This window comes from Colletes latitarsis, chromosome 8 (genome assembly GCF_051014445.1).
Source record: "Colletes latitarsis isolate SP2378_abdomen chromosome 8, iyColLati1, whole genome shotgun sequence".
In the NCBI taxonomy this organism is placed as follows: domain Eukaryota; kingdom Metazoa; phylum Arthropoda; class Insecta; order Hymenoptera; family Colletidae; genus Colletes; species Colletes latitarsis.
In genome coordinates this window covers 26,745,550-26,765,189 of record NC_135141.1, presented here as the reverse complement: position 1 = coordinate 26,765,189, position 19,640 = coordinate 26,745,550, and the positions used below count along the sequence as shown (strand labels likewise).

Sequence of the window (19,640 nt, the reverse complement as noted above, 5' to 3'; positions counted from 1 at the left end):
TATATGAATAACTAAATAAACATTTTAAAGAAATTGTGTTTTAAAAACTTACATGTTAGAATACCCAATTTAAACTTTAAACTAAAAGCAGGAAAGGTATAAGGAAGAAACTAATTGTGTTGTATATAATTTCTATCTTTAAACAATTTAATCGTGTTTACGAAAAATACTGTAATCAGTCTATTAGAATTTTATTTTTCTTAACTACAAAGCATGGTTCTAATTTATCGAATGTACATTTGAAGACAAGACTAATTCAGTGATCATTATCAACCCTGTATTAAGGCTCGAAGTTGAAAGGCAAGAGAGTAACAAGTCTCAACAGTACGATTCTACCGTAACGATTTTTGTACAGATGTTGATGGCGAAAGAAGCACAGCACAACGCGTACAGGAAGCATTTGCTTACATTATACTGGACGTACAAACATTCTTTCAGGAAAAATGTATCACCTATAAATCACCAATCGGTCAGAGACAGGCAAACTTGTTTAATTCTTAAAAAAAAGTTTAATTGTTTTATCGATTATTATTCGAATAAAATGTTGCTCGTCTCTGTAATTGGCAAAAAATTTTCCATCATCGTTTTCAAAATTCAAGTATTCAAAAATGGCTTAAGAAACGCCTCACTTCTAATGCTTATGGCTCGAGCACTTAGTTCTTGAAGTAAAGGAACTATCACTGAATGTGTTGCGTTACCGAACGCTAAATAAATATTAAATACATGTATAGATTGATATAAATAACTGTTATGTACATAATTACATTTGACTTCCTTGAGTCTCGCACGGTATGTGTGTTAACATTTCAATGTGCACACTTTGATAATGCATGCTCCCTTCTTATAAATTATTATACGATTTGATAATTTACCGTAATTAACTTAGCCGTAATTCTGACCTACGATTGAACTCTATTGCTTTGTACTTCAATAATTAGATGGAAGTAGAATGAATGTAATTACAAAAACATTTTTATCAATGACGGGCAAAATTCTCATCTAGATTAAAATTTTGAATAACAAATAAAAATTGAAATTTTGCCCGTCATCGATCTCCGTGAACATATATAGACTTTAAAGCTATGGGTTTAACACGGGGAGCACATGTTCTTTGCCAAATCACCGGACTTTCTGGATGGATACGCGCATCCTATGCGGGAAGACATACATACAACGGTTGCATTTAATTCTTTTATATAAAAATATACTTTGCAAAATCTTAACAGGTCTTTTCTCGTGTGTAGGATCTTTGACAAACAGTGAAATAGGACTACGAATAATAACACGCTGTTAAAACGTCTCGGCATCGTCGCAATCACGAGTATCGTGTCCAAACACTAAAACAATCAAACGGTATCATAAGTGGAACTGGATAGAAATAGGCAGGCGGTTAGTATAGTTAATTCAAGAGAAAACATGTACATCACAAATATTTCTGTCGTTTAATCGATTAAAAAGTAATATATAGTTACGAAAGGTGTTAGTTGATATAAACATGTTTTAACGATCGTAGAAAAATTTTTTTGTGAAAAATTTTAGACGCTTATTTCGTTTAGGAGAAAGAATAGTGTAAATAGATGCAACAAGAAATCCAATCCGTATAACTTTGAATAATGAATTCTTACTTTCACAGTGTTCACAGTACGGCCTTTCCACCGATACCTTTTTCGGCGATTTTGCAACTTTTTCTGTCTCCAGGAAATCCTGAGCTTGACGTGGACAATCTTCTGTTTCGTGTAAGTCAAACTGATCACAAATATCACAGAACATACGTTGCGTATGCATACGTTTATCCAATGTGTTTCTGAAATTAAACGATTAACACGCAAATGCTATTTTACTGCCACTTGGATTGTGATTGATAATCTGAAAATTAAAATGCTACAAACTGAGTATAGTCGTCAGCTTCGTTGGCTGGTACTCCCATTTCGAGGACTTCGACCTTACACATTAAAGCTTGGTTTTTACGCTGCATATCTACTATCACGGAATTCAAGAAATCTATTTGACTTTTTGCCGTTTCATTTTCTTCTTTCAACTTTAAGACATCGATATCTTTGTCAACTGAAATAAACAATTACATCTTGCGATATAGTTGATAAGAAGTTCTAAAGCGAGAGTCGATTTATGAATACTATTAGAAAATTTACCTCTATGTTGTTCAATAACATCCCCAGCTGCCTAAAATATGAATAAACAATTTATTATTTGTCCTGTATTCTTATATTTTGAAAGCATACTTAGCCCTTAGACGACGAAGTAATTTTTTCTACGTAAAATACGCGATGATATTATAACGAACACTAGCGAAAAAAGTTATGTACCAAGAATCTTATTGGCAAATATTAATATTAACGTGTTTGTTAATTAGACAATAGACAATTAGACACTACAACAAAAAAAAATGCTCATGAAAGCGAAAAATATGTGCCTCATAAATATGTTACTAAAAACATACATATCTACTTAATCTATCCTCTAAAAATTTAATTCATAATTTGCTTATTCGAGTCAGCATGCAATTTGTTAAATACGTGAAGAACTATGTGGGACCCCAAGACCAATCAACTCCGAGCCTTAATTATTTAATTTCACTCAATTCGAGATATCTTAGAAACATGTAACTACAACACAGTATTAAAGAGATTAAACGAGAGTATTACCTAAAATGCAAGTATTAATTTAATTAAGTCAATGAGTTTTTAAAAAAAATAGTGAGGTTAATGTATTCGACAGATCCCGTGCGGTCGTCTAAGGATTAAGAACTTACATCATAATTATTCTTCATATTTTCTCGTGTCAGATTCAATTCATTTGTTCTTTCTGTCCACTTGGTTTCCTTTTCCCTAAAAAAAGTACAAATTTATGCTGCAAGCATATTTTTAAAAAAGATCGAAAGTCTGCAATTTTCTATGCACTTACAAATTACTTTGTGCTTCCTTTAATTGTGCAGTTTTAAGTTGTGCTGTTAACTTATTGATTACTGTTTCCTTATTACTCAAATCATGGATTTGTTTATCTATCAGACCCTGAAGCGAGTGCTGCTTTTTCTCTAATTCATCGTTTTCCAGGATTGCATTCTCGTATTTGATTTGCTTAGATTTAATTTCAGACTCTAACATGTTTTGCAACTTCGTCAAAGATTCATTTTTGGAGTTTTGCAATTCTTTAATTGTGTGCTCCATTTCTTGAAGAGAATTGCTTTTTTCAATTAATTCTTCCTTTACATTTTTCAACTGCGTTTCTAGCGTCTTTACATTATCTTCTAAAGAATTCTTTGTCTCTGTGATGTCACTGACTTCCTTTTCCTTCCTTGAAAGAGCTTCTTGTATTTTTTGTATTTCTTCTGTGCTATGTGCTTGTTGTTCCTTCATAGAAGCGATAGTATCGTTCAATTTTGAAATTTGTGCTTCAGTTTGTTCAGTAGATTTCGTCATTTGAATAAGAGCGTCTTCTTTTATTTTAATTGTTTCTGTTGCATCAACTAATTTGTCCTTCAGTTGTTTGACTTCATTAGACATTGTATCCAATGATGTTGTGAGACTTTTGTCAGTGGTTTCCTTATTAACTATTAAAGCTTCATTTGTTTTTTGTAATTCTAAATATTTACTTTGAATTTCTTGGAAATTAGAATCTTTTTCTAATATTAAGGACTCTAACTTGGAACGACTTTCTACTTCAGCCGTCAGTTTCTCCGTTAATTCCTCAATAGACCAACGATGGGCACTTTGGTCTGCTTCTAACTTAGATTTCATCTTTTGCAAAGTCTTAGTTTCTTCTTGAGAGGCAGCTAATTCCGCTTGAATTTCATCGATTTGTTTTTGAAGAGAGAATATTTCTTCATTATGAGAATTTTGTAATGTGTCACATTGTTTCTGAAGGTTAGTGACTTTTTCTTGACTATTTTTTAATTCGTTCGCAAGGTTCAACGTTTCTTCAGATTTTTCCATAAGATTCTCCTTAACGCGTTCATTTTCATTTATTATTTTTTTAAGTTCACCGTTTTCCATTTCAAATTGTTTCACTTTATCGCACAGTTCCATATTCAATTTTCTTTCTTTTTCCAATTGAGATTTACTATCTTCTAGTGCGGTACGTTGATCCTGAATTAACGTACCAGCTTTACTTAATTCCACTTCCGTGTTACTTAACTTCCCTTCCAATGATTTTATCGTACTTTCGCTCGTAAAAGCTTTGTCTTTTAATTCGTCAAGCTCTTTTTCTTTCAATCGCAAATCTTCATTGTATTTTACGAGCTGTTCCGACGAATTAGCAGAACTACTTACCAGATTTGCAATATCAGATTCCTAAATAATATAAAAGATTTGTTCGGAAAATCCTAAGACAACCTGCATATTAGAAATTTTAGAGAATTGTTACTTACCAGTTTCTCTTTTTGAGTAGTTATCTGTGATATTTTATTTTCCGCACTGGCTACCTGTTGATTTAATTTTTCCACGTTGTTTCCAACAGCTCGAAGTTCGCTCTCCAGATTTGTCTTAGTTTGCGCTGATAATGTAAGAGCATCCTGCAATTCTGAAACATAAGAAATAAATATTTTTAACTCACGAACACGAAATATAAAATCAAATTTAATATTTACGTTTTTTACCTGAAGTTTTTTCAGTAAGATTTTTTATTTCTTCGTCTTTAGTTGCAAGGATTGATTTCAGTACAATTATATCCTTTTCCAATTTACTAAGCAGTTCGGACTTTTGAGACACGTCTGCTGTTACTTCTTCGATGTATTTCGATTTCTCTTCAATTTGACTCTGATAACGCTTAATTAATTCCTCTATTTCAGCCGCAGTAGTAGAACGAAGTTCCGACAATTCCTTTTCTTTCACTTTCAATTCTTCGCTTAATTTTTTCAATTGCGCAGAAGAATTTGCCTCGGTAGCTATTAAAGACGCTACATCTTGCTCCTAAACCAATAAAACACTTAGTATCGATACGATTGGCTTTTATATACAGGGTGTTCGGCCACCCCTGGGAAAAATTTTAATAGAGGATTCTAAACGTTAATAACTGTTTAACGAAGCCTTCATCAACAAATTGGTATTCTTGATTTTCGTCTTATTTTGGCCCCTAGAATCTACCATTAAAATTTTTCCCAGGAGTGGCAGAACACCCTATATAACAAAAATCTATTCGAAAAACCAGAGCTTACTAATTTTTGCTTTTCTTGAACTATTTTAATACTATCATCAGCCTTTGATTGATACTCTTGCATTTGTTTGGAAAGCGTAGCGTTCTTTTCTTCCATTAATTTAAGCTTTTCATTCAGTTCTGTAAAATGGATTTTCATAAAAAAAACCAAACTTTTCGATTAAAAATATTTTGTATCCTACCATACTCTGTAGCATACCTTCTAGTCTCCGCAGAGCAACGTTTAACTCTTCATCTTTCATTTTACCGAAATCAATTTGCGCGGACAGTTCACTCATCAGTTTTTCAGTTTCGGATGTTTTCTGATTAAGCTGTATGGTGATTTCTTCGATCCTTAAATCTCTCATATTTAGCTGATCATTGAAAGACTCTGAAAGTTTTTTGATTTCCTTGACGTTCTCTGTCTTAAGATCCTCCAAAGCTATGCTTTGTACTTCTAATTGCTTTTTCGATTCAGTCGACAACTCTAATGCTTTCACTTCCATGAGATTTTCTTTCTCTTCAACAATCTTTTCGTACTTGGATACCAACGATTCTTTTTCGTTTATATTTTCTAGCTTTGTATTCTCTATTGTTTCTTTAGCGCGTTGCAGCTCTGCTTTTAAGGTATCTGCAGTGCTCTCAAATTCCTTTTTCATGTTTTCTATCAACATGCTTCTCTCTTCTAAAGCTTTCGTTACACGGTCTAATTCTGTTCGCAAATTTGATTCGGATTCTTTATGCGTTGATGTTTCCTTTTGATTCTCGTTTAATTTTGATTCCAACTCTTTTATTTGCACGACGCATTGTTCCACGAGCGCGGATTTTTCGTGCACCTCTCTTTCAAGACTACCTTTTGTTTCTTCCAGGCTTCTATTCTGATTCTGCAAATCTATATTGGTTTAACGTTAGTAAAGAGTGTGCAGAATAACGTCCAATGAATTATTGTTATTTGAAGCACCTTCCAAGTGATGTTTCTCTTTAGAAGTAGCATTGGACACTTCATTGCGAAGACGTGACAATTCCTCTTCAGTTTCAAATAATTTTATACTGTCGCGTTCCAGTTGAGCAACACGCTCCCTTTCTTCCAACAATTGCTTTTCGAGATCTCTGATCCTGTTTTCATTTACAGTATTTATCACCTAATGACAAATTAGTACCTTTAGTACCTAAATGGATCAATTCACGTAAACATTAACTAATACGAAGCGTACTGAGATATACAAGGGCACTGTTTACTGTGTCGATTAATATGCGTAATATCTGATCAGATTACGAGAAAGGCATAAATGTAATGAAATACAAAAATATGATTATATCATATGCTTCAACAAATGTAGAACGTATTATTTGATACTGATACGTAACAATATACAACCATGTGCAACATGAATTAATAAAAAAAAAAATACAAATTTAACATATAGTATCTGAAACAAATTTTACAATAAATAAATAAATATATAAATAAATAAATAGATGAAATATTAACAAATAAATAAATAAATTACATTATCCATCAAATTTCTCATATGCTGGTGATCATTACGTATTAACAATTACTTGATACGCGAAGCACAGATTCAGCGTGAAAGAAGCAATTAAATTACTGGAAACTTAATAATTATTTTGCAGTGCACCGCAAAGCATGTTAATCCCGCACCTTTTAAATAATAACGAAACTAAACCTGACCATTGTATGATACAATTACGATTCCTTCAATTTACGATACTCATTTATCTCTTAGTCTATCCTGATAATTTAAACGAACATTGAATGGTACTACTGTGACTTAAACTCTGACACTTAATGTTATAACGAAGATCGAAAGAATTAGTCGCGAAAGCATTGAGGTATTGCGACGTCACATAGCTTTTTGGTAAAACTGTGACGATATGCTAAACGACATGACTACAGTGACGATAAGAGAAGCGGTGCAGAAAAACAGCGTCATCAACCCTTCCGCTGGCCCAAACGGCTGCCATGGGATACTCACACATTGCTCAGTTCTCTCTTTCTGAAAATAAACGATAAGTTTCTTGCGTTAACCCACAGCCTAGATACAATTACTTTGCGTACCTTATGAAATGTCGAATAATTTTTTTTTTCTATTTATATACTTAAAAGCGTAGCTTTATGCAATGTTTTTGGGGATTATTTTATATTTTCAATCTCATTTCGAATATGCATTAAAGCTATCTCTACCCAACACCATTTGCAACAGGGAAGCTCCTAATTCTAATGAAAGCATATTAATCTATTCCCTAATTTTAAGTAATACTTGCAATTCTTTATAGTTCCAGTAAGCATTTGTTGTACGACAATATTTTTAAACGCAAAGGGAGAACGGAAATCTGACTAAATAAAGTAAAATGAGAAACAACATAATTAAAATCGTGTATATCTGTTCTTTTTTATTCCAGCTTATGTTTCGCCTAACGCTCGAAAAATGTGAGAATCGTTGGACGCTTATTTAAAATTCTTTTCGCGTATTTCCATACTTACCTCATTTATTGTACATTCACTTAAGTGTAATCTATTGTCATAATATATACTCTTTATATCTGAAATAATAATTGAATGGTTAAAGTGTATACCTGAATATCATCCTTATTGACAGACTCTTCTTCAAAGCGGAACAGTAGGTCCTCGCATTTCCTCTTCTCTTCTTCTAATTGGAGAGCCAGCGCATTCTTTTCTTCAAGTAACTTCGTGAGAGCTGTCTCCGCTTCCGTGACTGTCTTTTGCATTTTCTCGCGATACTAAAATTAAAATTCGTACTACGTATAACGACAATTTCTTTTTTTCATTTACAGTGGACATACTGTACGAATAACATCTGCGAGACAACAACTGGTACCTGTTCATATTCTTGCTTTATTGAAATAATAGACTGTTCAGCCTGGTCTGCTTGACTCGCTGCTTTTGTAAAACGTTCGCGTTCTAAATCTCTTTCTCTTCGAAGAAACTCTATCTCTTGCTGTCTCTCCTTCAAAGTTTCCTAAAATAATGGAGATGGATATAAAACAAATAGCTCGTAACCATACTATTATTTAATTCTACCCTTACAGGATCTAAATATGTATATATTACTATACTAGACTGGTAGGTCTTACATACTCTAATTACTATAGAGATGTCTCAGGAATTTCTCTACATAGGAATTGGATGAGTAGGATGTATGTTTACTAGAAGAATTAATTTCAATTATGTTATTTCTTGCATTACATCTTTATATTTTCTACTTGTACATTTAGAATTATTGTGGTCGGATAACGAACCATTAACAGAAGCTAATATTTAATTACTGTCATCAAAATGTGTATCCATATATTCATCGTTTACATTCTATGCCTTTATCTTACCAGTTTCCTGTTGTTGTTGAACTATCCTATTACTGGAAAACCGGTTTTTAATAAATAGATAGAAAGCGCGTAAATGAAGTTTCAACATAAAAATGCAGAATATAGAGCAATACGATCGTACAAAATTTCCAACTTAAACGTGCATTAAAATTAGCAATAAAGTCAACATTTTATTGTTAATCGATTCAAAATAAAATTACTATTTTGAACGTAAGCTCATTCTTGGTCTTGACAAACGCAAAGAATTTTCCATTCCAAGCGACAAGCGAAATAAACTATTGAAACAAGAAAATCCACGAAGTTGTTAAGCTATAATTGCTTGTCTAGATAAAACAAATTAATATTATGAAGCAAATACCCACATAGGTGGGGCTTGGATTTCAAGGAGATTATCAGATATGGACGGAGGATTTTATTAACATCATGTACAAATATTAGAGCACTTTTCTAGACTACTTATCATCTATGGTACAACTAAGAATTACATACTAATAAAATTGTGGTATCTACGATGACTAAATAATAATGGAATGTAAATTACAATCGCACTCGTCAACTACACAAACTAAACATTGTCTCATGAACTGTTTAGCCGTGCTTAATATTAGGCAATAAATAATCACAACGCGTTTGTTAATCTACGTCTATACTACACTATATGTAAAGAGCACTTCGGTTGTCACGCTTCTAACTAAAAGTGACAATTTCAAATAAATGTTAGATCGTTATCTCACCTGCAGGGTATTTCGTGCAAGTGTCGACGTGCGCAAACCAGGCCTCTGGAATTTTGGATGCAACAAAAAAAAACAAACAGTGTATCATGCGAACAGCCATACGTATAAGCTGCAACTCCATTTACCTTCACTTACTTTCTGTCGCTAATGAACAGACACACTAGTGTAATAAAACAGTATATTGACTCTACGATATCCGACCATTAATAACAAAGTACCGACGACGAGACGATTCCTCGAGTATTTAACAACAACGTTACAACCAGGAGACTAATAAAGATTTCCAAAGATTAAGAATACTGAACGAGTCTTTGGATCTTGGATTAAACACGATTCTAGGCTTGACTATCTATCACTCGTTAATGTTAATCGACAAAAACAATAGCTACAAAAACAACAGTAACATGTGTATCTATATCAAACTAACAACAATCACTATATATCTAGCAAGCTAATAACAACGCGTATTTCCCATTCACAAACGCGTTCCAACGCAAACTTCTCCAAGGGTCTATCTACAGTGAATCTTTCATAAGTATCACGCAGATTACACTTATTTGCCAGTAACGAGAAACGACTAGATTGGCATTTGAGTTTGTTGTTAGGATATATATTGATCTCTACATTGTTCGAACTTACTCGACGCTATTATAATTGTATAACAGTTATGAAACAGATTTCTGCGACGCTTATGAACGATTCATTGTATTCGTTCGCTCAAGTTAGAACAGAAACGCGTTTGCGTAGTGAAAAACTATTCTACTCGGTGCAATTCGAGGATCACTGACTCAGACGATTCGTTAGAAGAAGTATCAACGTCCTAAATTGAACAAAGTACATACAAATTTGATGAAGAACCTGGGCGATTTAAACAATATCTGAAGGAGCAAATACTCGAGCTATGGCCTTTTTGGCTTGGAATTCTTCCGTTAAAAGTATACATAATGTTTTATGGGCAATCTCTTCTTGACTATCAGGACTTCCAAGGGTAAATTCATCCTCTTCGACAGTCTGGAAACCGTGATCCTCGAATTGCTCTGAGCAGAACGTATGAAACGGTAGATATAGGCACGGATCTGCACTCAGGATTGAAGATGCAAGCTGTAGTACAGGCCGTCCTCCTCATTCTGGCACCGTGAATCTTACCCTCGCTGTACTAATACCAGTCCTGGCAGCCGTACTTGCTGTGCTGGCGATACTCGACAGCGAAACGAGCGATTCTCTGGAACCAGTCTTCTTCAGGGACGAATTCAGGGCGGCACCGGTTGGCTTGTGCACCATGCACATTGACCTTCTGCTGGACGGCGACCGTATGACCTTGTGCGCGGGTGCGAACAGACCGTATTTAGGTCGACACTCGAAGTACCTGAAGCAATGCTAAGTCAATTAGCGAACGACGCGAAGAAAGAGCACTAACTACGTCAATTACTAAATTTTTACGTCGACTTTTGATCGTTAGCAAACTAACTCTGTAGGGGCACGATTCTTTCTTTACCAGCGAGCGCTGCTTCGAACTTCGATCAATTTAAATCGATTATTTAACTATCTTGCGAGTAAAGAAACTCTCTATACAAAGATTTACCAACAGAAAATTGCTACCACGATCTCTAATCTACCCTGGAAGTTGCTTATATACTCTACGAAAGGTGTTAGGCTGTCGAGTACCTGTTTACACCTGTTCTACGCACGATTGAAGTTACAACTACGTCTACCAGTCGATCGATCAGCTTGATTCGACGTTACAGGATTCAAGGGGGAATACCGATCATTCTAGGTCGCGTGATTTTTCGAAAATTTGGTGCATTTTCTATTAGATTTAGGAACATCGATGCAGACCTCTTGTCGCCAACGGAGCCGTCGTTCTTTCCAACTGGCTCGTCGAGCTCCACGCCGCACCATTCGCCTGGGGCGAACTCTGTGACCCCCAAGTACCTGAGGACACCGGCTTTGCTTCCTTGGGTGGATGATACTATTACCCTTTCGCCTATCCTGAGATCCCTCTGCGACACCGTGGACGACAGACTCGTCGTGGATGCGTCTGTGTGACGAGTTACATGCTTTACAGGTGTGTAAAGTTCGCTAACGCGAGACAGAAGACGTTGGTTACGCTCACGGTCGCGAAAACGATCGACTCTTGCAGCGAGGCGTTAAGAAAAATGAATCTTCGTAGGACCAAATTACAAAAACAAGTGCTACGACAGATTTTTTAAAATTATGTTCAATCGTCTTTCGAGCTCAACGATGGGAAGAGCGAAGGGATGGGAAGAAACGAGAGGCGGAATGGTGGGGATGAGCCATCCAACGACCTTCAGCGACCAACATATTCTGTGCACAAAGTGATACCATGCAGAACATCTCGTGTAACGTAGGATTTTTACGATTTTATTGATGGCGAGAAGAAGTCGTGCGAGGGTAATCGGTGTATATCCGATTTATTTACTGAGAGGACACAATTGAACGAGGAGGTTCGACTGCATAAATAACAAACGTTCAAGGATACGGGGAATCGTAAGACACGGAGTGCGTGGGAGAACACTACAATGTCTCCCGGCGCTAATAAATAAAATACAGCGTGCTATGTGTTAGACACAAAAATCCACGAACGGGGGGAACATTTTTACAATATATTAAAAGAGCCTACTTCTACGTGGCGTGCAATTAAACGATCAACGTTGGAAGCATTCTGACCCTCGAAATCCATAGAATTTTACGACAATTGTTTTAGAATCGAGTTACATCGAAGAATTAAAAAATTCTTGGAGCTTCGAGGGCCACGGAGGTAAGAACGAACTTCTTTTTCGATTCCAACGTTCTTAGAAAACATAAAAAGACACTACGGACGAGGAGAGTATCTCTTGCACCGATCCTTACTCAGTGAGGGAGACATGGATTTGGCGAGGCTTCCTCTCATGCTGTCCGGCGGTGTTGTGGGAGTCTTCTGAGTCGGTGACATCATGCCAAAATCAGCCAATGGTTGTCTGGTCAGCCTGGTCAAACGAGAGAATATTCCTCGTTTGGGCTCGCACTGGAAGTACCGACAACCAGCCACCGATCCATCGTTCTTTCCTGAAGTTCAATATCGTCACAATCTTTCGTCCCTTTGAAACGTTCGATGGTTTCGCGATGTCCTTCGAGATCGTCTTACCGATTGGTTCGTCCAAGACGACTCCAGCCCAGTCTCCTGGGGCGAACTGAGTCTCCCCGATGTAGGCGATCGAACCTGGTTTGGTACCACCCACCCATACTCGGTCTCCTATTATAAAGCTGTCGGTGTCCTCCGTCAGGACGACACTAGTATCTATCCGACAGCACAAACATGTTTAACTACCCTCAAGAGTCTTTGCTTCGTTTACTGGGATCGCGAAAATTCATTTCTTGGGAGTGTTCGACCATTGGTTTCTCTTTAACACCTCGACGATAACCGAAACTTCAGATTTGAAATTCTACGCTTGCAGGAGAGCGAACACTGAAGCGTGAAATCTGGTGATTTCAACGCGTGATAAGAAAATGCATTGCCCACGATCGAAGCATCAATAATGGCGGAATAGGCAAATAATTTTATTTTTCCGTCGCCGAGAAGTTAAATAGAAAGTGAGAATTCTTCGACATTATTATTTTTAATACATTTCTCTCGATAACAAACTAATTATCTTATTGTAATCATGCTGCGATATAAAATTCTTATCTAAGTTTACACTTCCTTAGAATTATCAGACATGCAATTGTCACGAACGAGCATGCTCGCAATCTTTGTTCTACCAACGCTACAAAATACAATGAAATATGACAAAAGTTTTCGTACATCCAGCAGTCGTGCCGTGATTCGTTGATACAAAATAACAGAGGACTGAGAAATTTCAATTTGACGTACGAAAGCTTTCCGTCGAAATACAAAAATAAAAAAAAAAGTCAACAAAGCCACCTACCTGATCCTCTGCGCAGGCCGGCCTCGCTTAATCGACGGCCGTGCGTTTCCCAGAGATGATCCATCTGGTCTGCGATCATGCAAAACAACGCAAAAACAATGCAAATCGTATAAAACAAAACATGCTTCCGGGAACAAGCGATCTCTCCCGCGAGAGGGTGGAACGTTGCGATACGCGATCGATGCAAAGAATGAACGAGTCGCTTTGTCAACATTAATATTCAGGTTGCAGAACGATGTCACGCATCATAAAGACAATCGTAGCGTGTATTTTCGAAACGGGGCTTGGTTTACTGATTATCGCCGGCACGTCGGTGCCACAGGAAGTTAATTTCGTTCGATGTTCTTAAATGGACAGTTATGTAAACGAACGATTAACAGGGTGTGTTCGTGTATGAATTCATTTGGCTCTATCGATTAGCGACGCTCAGACGCGTGGACCAAGAAATTACGTAAGACTTTTCGTCGAATATCGACAGTTTTCTTTTTTGGATGAAACAGAAAACAGAACTACGGTTACGCGCGTTTATTACGACCGGTATCGCGACAGTTTTGATTTAAAATCAATTACAACGCAAGTCGACCGTATTATCTCGTTCGAAAAAGATAGAAAAATGTCGCGATTCGCGATTTAATTAATTATTCATGAGAAGGTGTAGGCGCGCCGGTGGTAGTAGGTCGTTCGCGTGGGCAGCGATTTCTGTTCGACGAGATCGATACGCGATTAGAACGCAACGATCGTTAGAGATTGCGCACGCGCGATTTCCACGACGATCGTTCGATGAATCGTTGATAATATTTTATAAACAGATCTACAAATCTCATTGAAATCGCATGCACGAGAATTTATTAATTGGATCGAAGTGTATCGGGCTCAATTCCAATCCCCATCCCTGGAGACTCGTTCACGTTTCGACCCTTGTAGCGACTGCCAATTGGTTTATCCGACGATGCAGTATCTCTGACGTAAAGAAGCGAAACGAACAGATTCTGGTCCCTTTGACGAGATTATCAAACGTATTGCATCTCTATTTAAGCTCGAATATACGCGATAATATGATTGCAATGGATATCCTGCAGAGATACGGTATTGCACCCCTCGTATTTCGTGAATGGGGTGGTTTCAGCGGTTCGAATCACCGCCATTGTGATTCTCGAGGCATAAGCTTTCGAACAAGATAAGATACGCCCCGCTTCCTGGTCGTTACCCTTCTGACTAAAGTCGTGCCAAAAATGGAGTGGTGGGGATATCGGTGCAGTGACCTTCGGCGGTCAATATTGTCTGGCACCATTCAGCTCGTAACAGGCTGTTCGAAATGGGTTTGAACGAAGAAAACGATTTAAATTAATAAAGATAATCAAGACGCTTCAAAACAGTCTCGTTGGAATAATAATTAGATTTAAAACTTGTTTTATTTCTAAAATATTTGCGGTATACGATCAAAGATCTAGAGTTCTAGATTTCGAATAATGTACGTTGAACGAGGCTATCGAGTCACGTTGAAAAAAACGTTTGGAAGATGGACGCTGACAGAGTAACTTCCAATTGAATTTAGATGAGCTCCAGATACGATCGATGACTAAACTTGAACCCGACCGTCTGACGTTTGCCGCGTAAAATCGCACCAAAATAAACTTTGCACGGTGTCAAACACCTTGACCACTGGTAATGCGATCCGTAGAGGTACATAGTCACACAATCCAGATACCTGGGTGTCACGAATGTGGACGCACCATACGTAAACAAGGTTAATAGCGTAAGCTATACGATTACTCCTATGGTCGTCAAGTAGCAATTTGTTCCTGGAATCTAATCTAATGATCGCGTTGTAATGCGATCTGCGTAAATCCCTGCACTGGAATCGATATTCAATCGCGCTCAATGGCAACTCGACGATCTATCAAAGAATTTGCAACATTGATTATTCCACTATCGAAGATATGAAGCTACGCTAGACTTAACAACACACGAAGTTATTTGGACAAATGGTTCTTTGTTTGAAAAACGGACGAAAGAAAGATCGTTTCCTGTAGGACTGTAGATACGATGTGTAGTGAGAAAGTGTTAAGTTTAGGCAAGGTCAGATATCTACTTACGTAAGCAGAAAGCGATCGTTGAAACAGAATCAAACGAGATTTCCAATTTTTGGAGAGAAGGATCGATTTGAGAAAATAATTGATGAAGTCACGCAACATTCCTCGAACCAAAGACGATCTCCGATCCTAAAATAGGCTTTAAGAACGCGATCCAACGGGTTACATCGGTGGCGTCAGTCGCCTTTATACGAAATTCATCTATGAGACCCGGCTTCTATATATCAAAGAACACGCGACATCCTCGGTCTCAATCTCATAAACTGCTTATCTCTCCATATTTGGCCGATGGTGTCAGTGTTATTGAACACCATGAGGCCAGATTGCGTCAGAACGAAAGATCGTCACCTTAGGCGAACACGATCTACGAAGGAATGCTAATGAAGACCGCGAAAAAAACTTGTAAACATCTGAATGATCCGGTTGAAACATCAGAAGTACAAGCGACAACAACTTAACCGAGGAATTCCAAGATTGTCACACGTTGATTCATTCAGAGTTTACCTTTAATTTACATTAATTTACATTAATTTTGCAAATACACTTTTCTATAAATTCTATTGCTTATTTTCGTAGCAGTTATTGCATCCATTTCAATGATACCCATATTTTTCTATACGACGGTGCAACGACTGGAAAACAGCCTTCAGAATATTTTTGATTGTAAGATAATTACAGCCCACGATACGGTACCAAAGTGCAAACCGGTACTCGAGCCAAAATGAGTTTTACATGCCAGCTGTAAGGACACGCGAGTTCGCTTCCTGGCGATCGCGAATATCGAATATCAGGTACGTATCCGTTTCCACGTCAAGACGAAAATTGGCGTCGCTACCTTGAGCCCGCCTATCGGGTTGCGATATTCGAGCCCCCCAGATACGTGTGCGCGCAGCTGGGAACGGAACACGAATACAGAAATCACGGGCAAGGTGGATTGTGGCTGGCGCGAAAAAACCCTACCCGAAAAGGGAAGCGTGCACACGTGGGAGGAAAGACGAAACGGCTGGAAATCGAGCGCACAATAAACACAGCTGATTGCATAACCGTGTGCGTCATGCGATGACTGCACCGACTGCACAGGTCCCTTCCTAGCTTCGCAGTCGTTCTGCAGCGGTGCGAGGAAGGCGCTACGATGAACCAATAAGGCAAGATAGGTGCCCTCGATTCCAAGAGACGAGCTTTGTCAGCGACGCACCGCGTTTGTTTCCATTCGCGCGCGCCACTCGGGATGAATAATCGTGCGATTAATCGTGATCGAGAGGCGGAGGATGATCTTCTAGATTAGGCGACCCGTACGGGAAAAGTAACGATGATTCTAGAGCCAATTAAATCCATTCCGAACGATCAGTAGGTCTTTGGGGCAGATGAATACTCGTAGTCAAATTCTGAAGGAAAGGAAACTGAATTAATACAAATAATGGGATTGTTGGGTATTTATAAGAAATAGTGACGATGTTTGGGGTTACCAAACTATACCAGAAAACTGAGGATTCTGAAGATAATTCAATCCACTCGGAACGGAGAAGGTCTTTGGAACAGACGATGATAAATATTAGCACCTGGATTCTAAGATAATAGGAAATAAAATTAGGAATACGAATGGGATTATTAAATGAATATTTTATAGGAAATAATTATACCTGGTGTGATTTAGAGTCAATTAAGTTAATTGGGTCCAGTGAGGTATCTGAAGTAGACGAATAATGAATATTAGACACCTGGAATGTGTAAAAATAGGAAATAACGTTAAAAATAAGGATAAAATTGTTAGGTGCTTGCAGGAAGTAGTAATGATATCTGGGAAGTGATCTACCAAATTATATTGGAGATTTTAATTCGGAGCACAGAAAAAACGAGGACTCTAGAGTCAAGTTAAAATAAAGAATGTTCTAGTTTCGATAATTCATTCACGTTATTAGGAAGGTACTTCTCTGAGAATGAGTATTTAAAGATGATGATATACACTCATGTTAGAATTTTCAAAGAAGTTTTTAGGATTTATGCATATGCAGATAAGAGTAATGGTATTTAAATAGCTGAATAATGGTAATTTGTGACATTTAACGAGATAAAAAGATCTTCTCTTTAGAGAAGATTTAAAAAGAACATGAACACTAGCCTTGGAATTTTTGAAGGTGATTTTTATAGAATTTATGAGTTTATACAAAATAGAAACAGTATCCAGAAGAAGATCCAAAGCACCAGGGAGTTTAGACCAATGTAAGATATGTTTAAACGAAGAGACAAATTAAAAATATTTATTTATATGTACTCTGGACTCAAATATTAGATCACAATAAATCCTTGAAGTATAATATACAACAATAATATGATTACTTACAGCTAATTATGATGACTTTTGACACATAACTATGAAAGCTCTTTCCAAAAAATTCTTCATCCACCAAATTATCAATAAACTTTTCTCAAACTAATTAATAAATAATATTTACAACGCTACATATTCCAAATAATGAAACGTGATACAAAACAAGAAATCAAAAAATTTAAGATATTAGTCTAATTTTCTTTAGTGTCCCTTCTTAATGATAAGACACTACCTTCCCTACTTTGGAAAACACTGGTCTAAAGAAACACCTATCGAAGAATAAAATGATATTGTTATTGAATGAATTTTTGATAGTTTTAGTAAGATGTTATACGAGCACCAATATCGACGATTTTTCCCAAATAGTTTGAGAGAATTTCTTGTGGAAACAAAGCGTTCGCGGTGATCGACGAGATCGTTTCGATGTTTGTTAGCGAGAAATCGATGTATTTACCAGATTGTTCGGACGAGATGCGTTGCAGCGAGAGGTGGAAGAACGACTCGCGAGAAGTTCGCGGGCTCGCGATTGTAAAAGCATTCGTTCATGTTCGTCTCAGGGTCTCGTGGGCGTACTCGACCGTCGGCGTGGGGAACGATCATGCTGCATTGAGTTTCGATCGAATTTAAGGGGGAACACCACCTTTCAGGTTTTGAGAAGCCAATTTTAAAAATACTCTATTAAAATATTGAGTCATCCCATAAATTCGTGCCGTTTGTCCTTCTTAGACTGACGAGGATAAAATCCATAATTCGGTACGGGAAAAACAAAATATATCGGTTTAAGGAATGTTTGATATTTCTTAAATACCAATATCATTGAACACTGTAGAGATATACATCATCTTATTGATACTGTCTTAAAAAGTATCAAAGTTTTTATATAGTTTGTATATTCTTTTACTTGTACAACACAGAATACATCAAACTAGTAAATTATAGAAACAGTGGACAATAAAACATATTCATTTCAAAGCATGCATACAAAATTGCCAGAGGCATTTATTGAAAACTCACTCATTGATGGTCTAGGTGGTGATGGTGGAACTGCTGGTCTTGGTGGTAGATTGCTGCATGGTCGACCAATTTTTGATGGTGGTCTTAATCCTGATGGCTTTTGATCTGCCATCTTTTATATACACACTTATTGTTATGTAACTGGAACATAAAATTATTATTGGGTTAGTACAATTGGGGGAAAGAGACAAAAAACAATGTTCAATAGTTATTAACTAAACACATCTACTAATATCATTGAAAAACATAATGAAATAAAATGAAAAATATTATGATGACCAATATGTTAATAGGAAAAACTGATTTACAGACTAAATGTATTACTATTGCATACAATGATGATCTTAGTCAATGGTATAAAAATAATTTGATTAAAATCATTCTAATAATGATTATTTGTCACTAATTTGTCCGTCTTTATATAAAATTCTAGTTGTAATGATATCATCATTGGCATCATGTTCAAAATTTAAACGCTAAAAATGGTTATTGAAATGTTAGTGTTAATTCAAAACCAAACCTCGAATTGTACGTACACTTACGTGAACTACGCAAAAAGTACGATTACCCTTTGATACACGATAATATTCACATAAATGAGTTTTGTTATTTTTGTACGTAAAGATGAGTCTTTTTTATAATACGAATTTCCGTTGAAAACGGATATTATAACGTTAAAAAAAAATGTCAAATGGAACGAACATTAACCTCTTTGAGGCCAATGCTTGTCGACTTACAAGAATATATGATTATCTTTACCTTATTTAAACGTGGCGTAATGTTCTCGCGTGCAAACAATTAACATATTTTATTAGAACATCAGTATTTTCGCGACTGAACTCCGCGAAATATTCGCACAACGTCGCACGGCGGTTAACGGAAAAGTGACAACTCCTGTTGTCGGTAGCGCCGTCACGGTCTACTTGTGAATTAATTCATAATTTTCTTTCGATTTTACCCTGGTTTCTCCATGCTTCAACATAACTATTTATGCGATTTTCTTTATATTATTTCCAATATTTTAAACAAT

At 36.7% G+C, this 19,640-nt stretch overlaps 2 protein-coding genes across 7 annotated transcripts in view; both read right to left on the bottom strand.

Annotated features, from left to right (window-relative positions):
- The window catches only part of LOC143344604 (putative serine hydrolase), a 48,494-nt gene that overhangs the window by 12,807 nt on the left and 16,047 nt on the right, over positions 1–19,640 (bottom strand). The window lies entirely within an intron of this gene.
- Positions 176–19,526, bottom strand: Clip-190 (Cytoplasmic linker protein 190). 6 transcript variants are annotated; one of them, XM_076770783.1, is made up of 22 exons: positions 19,370–19,526; positions 18,611–18,751; positions 13,175–13,243; positions 12,394–12,546; positions 12,120–12,314; positions 11,085–11,286; positions 10,395–10,614; positions 9,249–9,293; positions 8,010–8,150; positions 7,747–7,911; positions 7,146–7,166; positions 6,110–6,290; positions 5,369–6,040; positions 5,171–5,289; positions 4,613–4,925; positions 4,385–4,536; positions 2,923–4,307; positions 2,771–2,846; positions 2,151–2,181; positions 1,890–2,064; positions 1,626–1,804; positions 176–1,337 (listed from the first exon to the last, which is right to left on the bottom strand). In XM_076770783.1, exons 2-22 carry the CDS (start codon positions 18,720–18,722, stop codon positions 1,291–1,293), a joined length of 4,653 nt encoding a protein of 1,550 aa, XP_076626898.1. In that variant the 5' UTR covers positions 18,723–18,751; positions 19,370–19,526; the 3' UTR covers positions 176–1,290. The 6 variants fall into 6 exon arrangements, with proteins under 6 accessions (XP_076626898.1, XP_076626899.1, XP_076626900.1 ...); XM_076770784.1 differs by lacking the exon at positions 7,146–7,166; XM_076770785.1 differs by lacking the exon at positions 9,249–9,293.

Coding starts and splice junctions, on each gene's coding strand:
- Clip-190 (XM_076770783.1), bottom strand. CDS start 18,722: ATGGCAGATCAAAAGCCATCAGGATTAAGACCACCATCAAAAATTGGT. Junction 4,926..5,170: donor TTCAAGAAAAGCAAAAATTA/GTAAGCTCTGGT, acceptor TTATTGGTTTAG/GAGCAAGATGTAGCGTCTTT. Junction 4,308..4,384: donor CTACTCAAAAAGAGAAACTG/GTAAGTAACAAT, acceptor TATATTATTTAG/GAATCTGATATTGCAAATCT.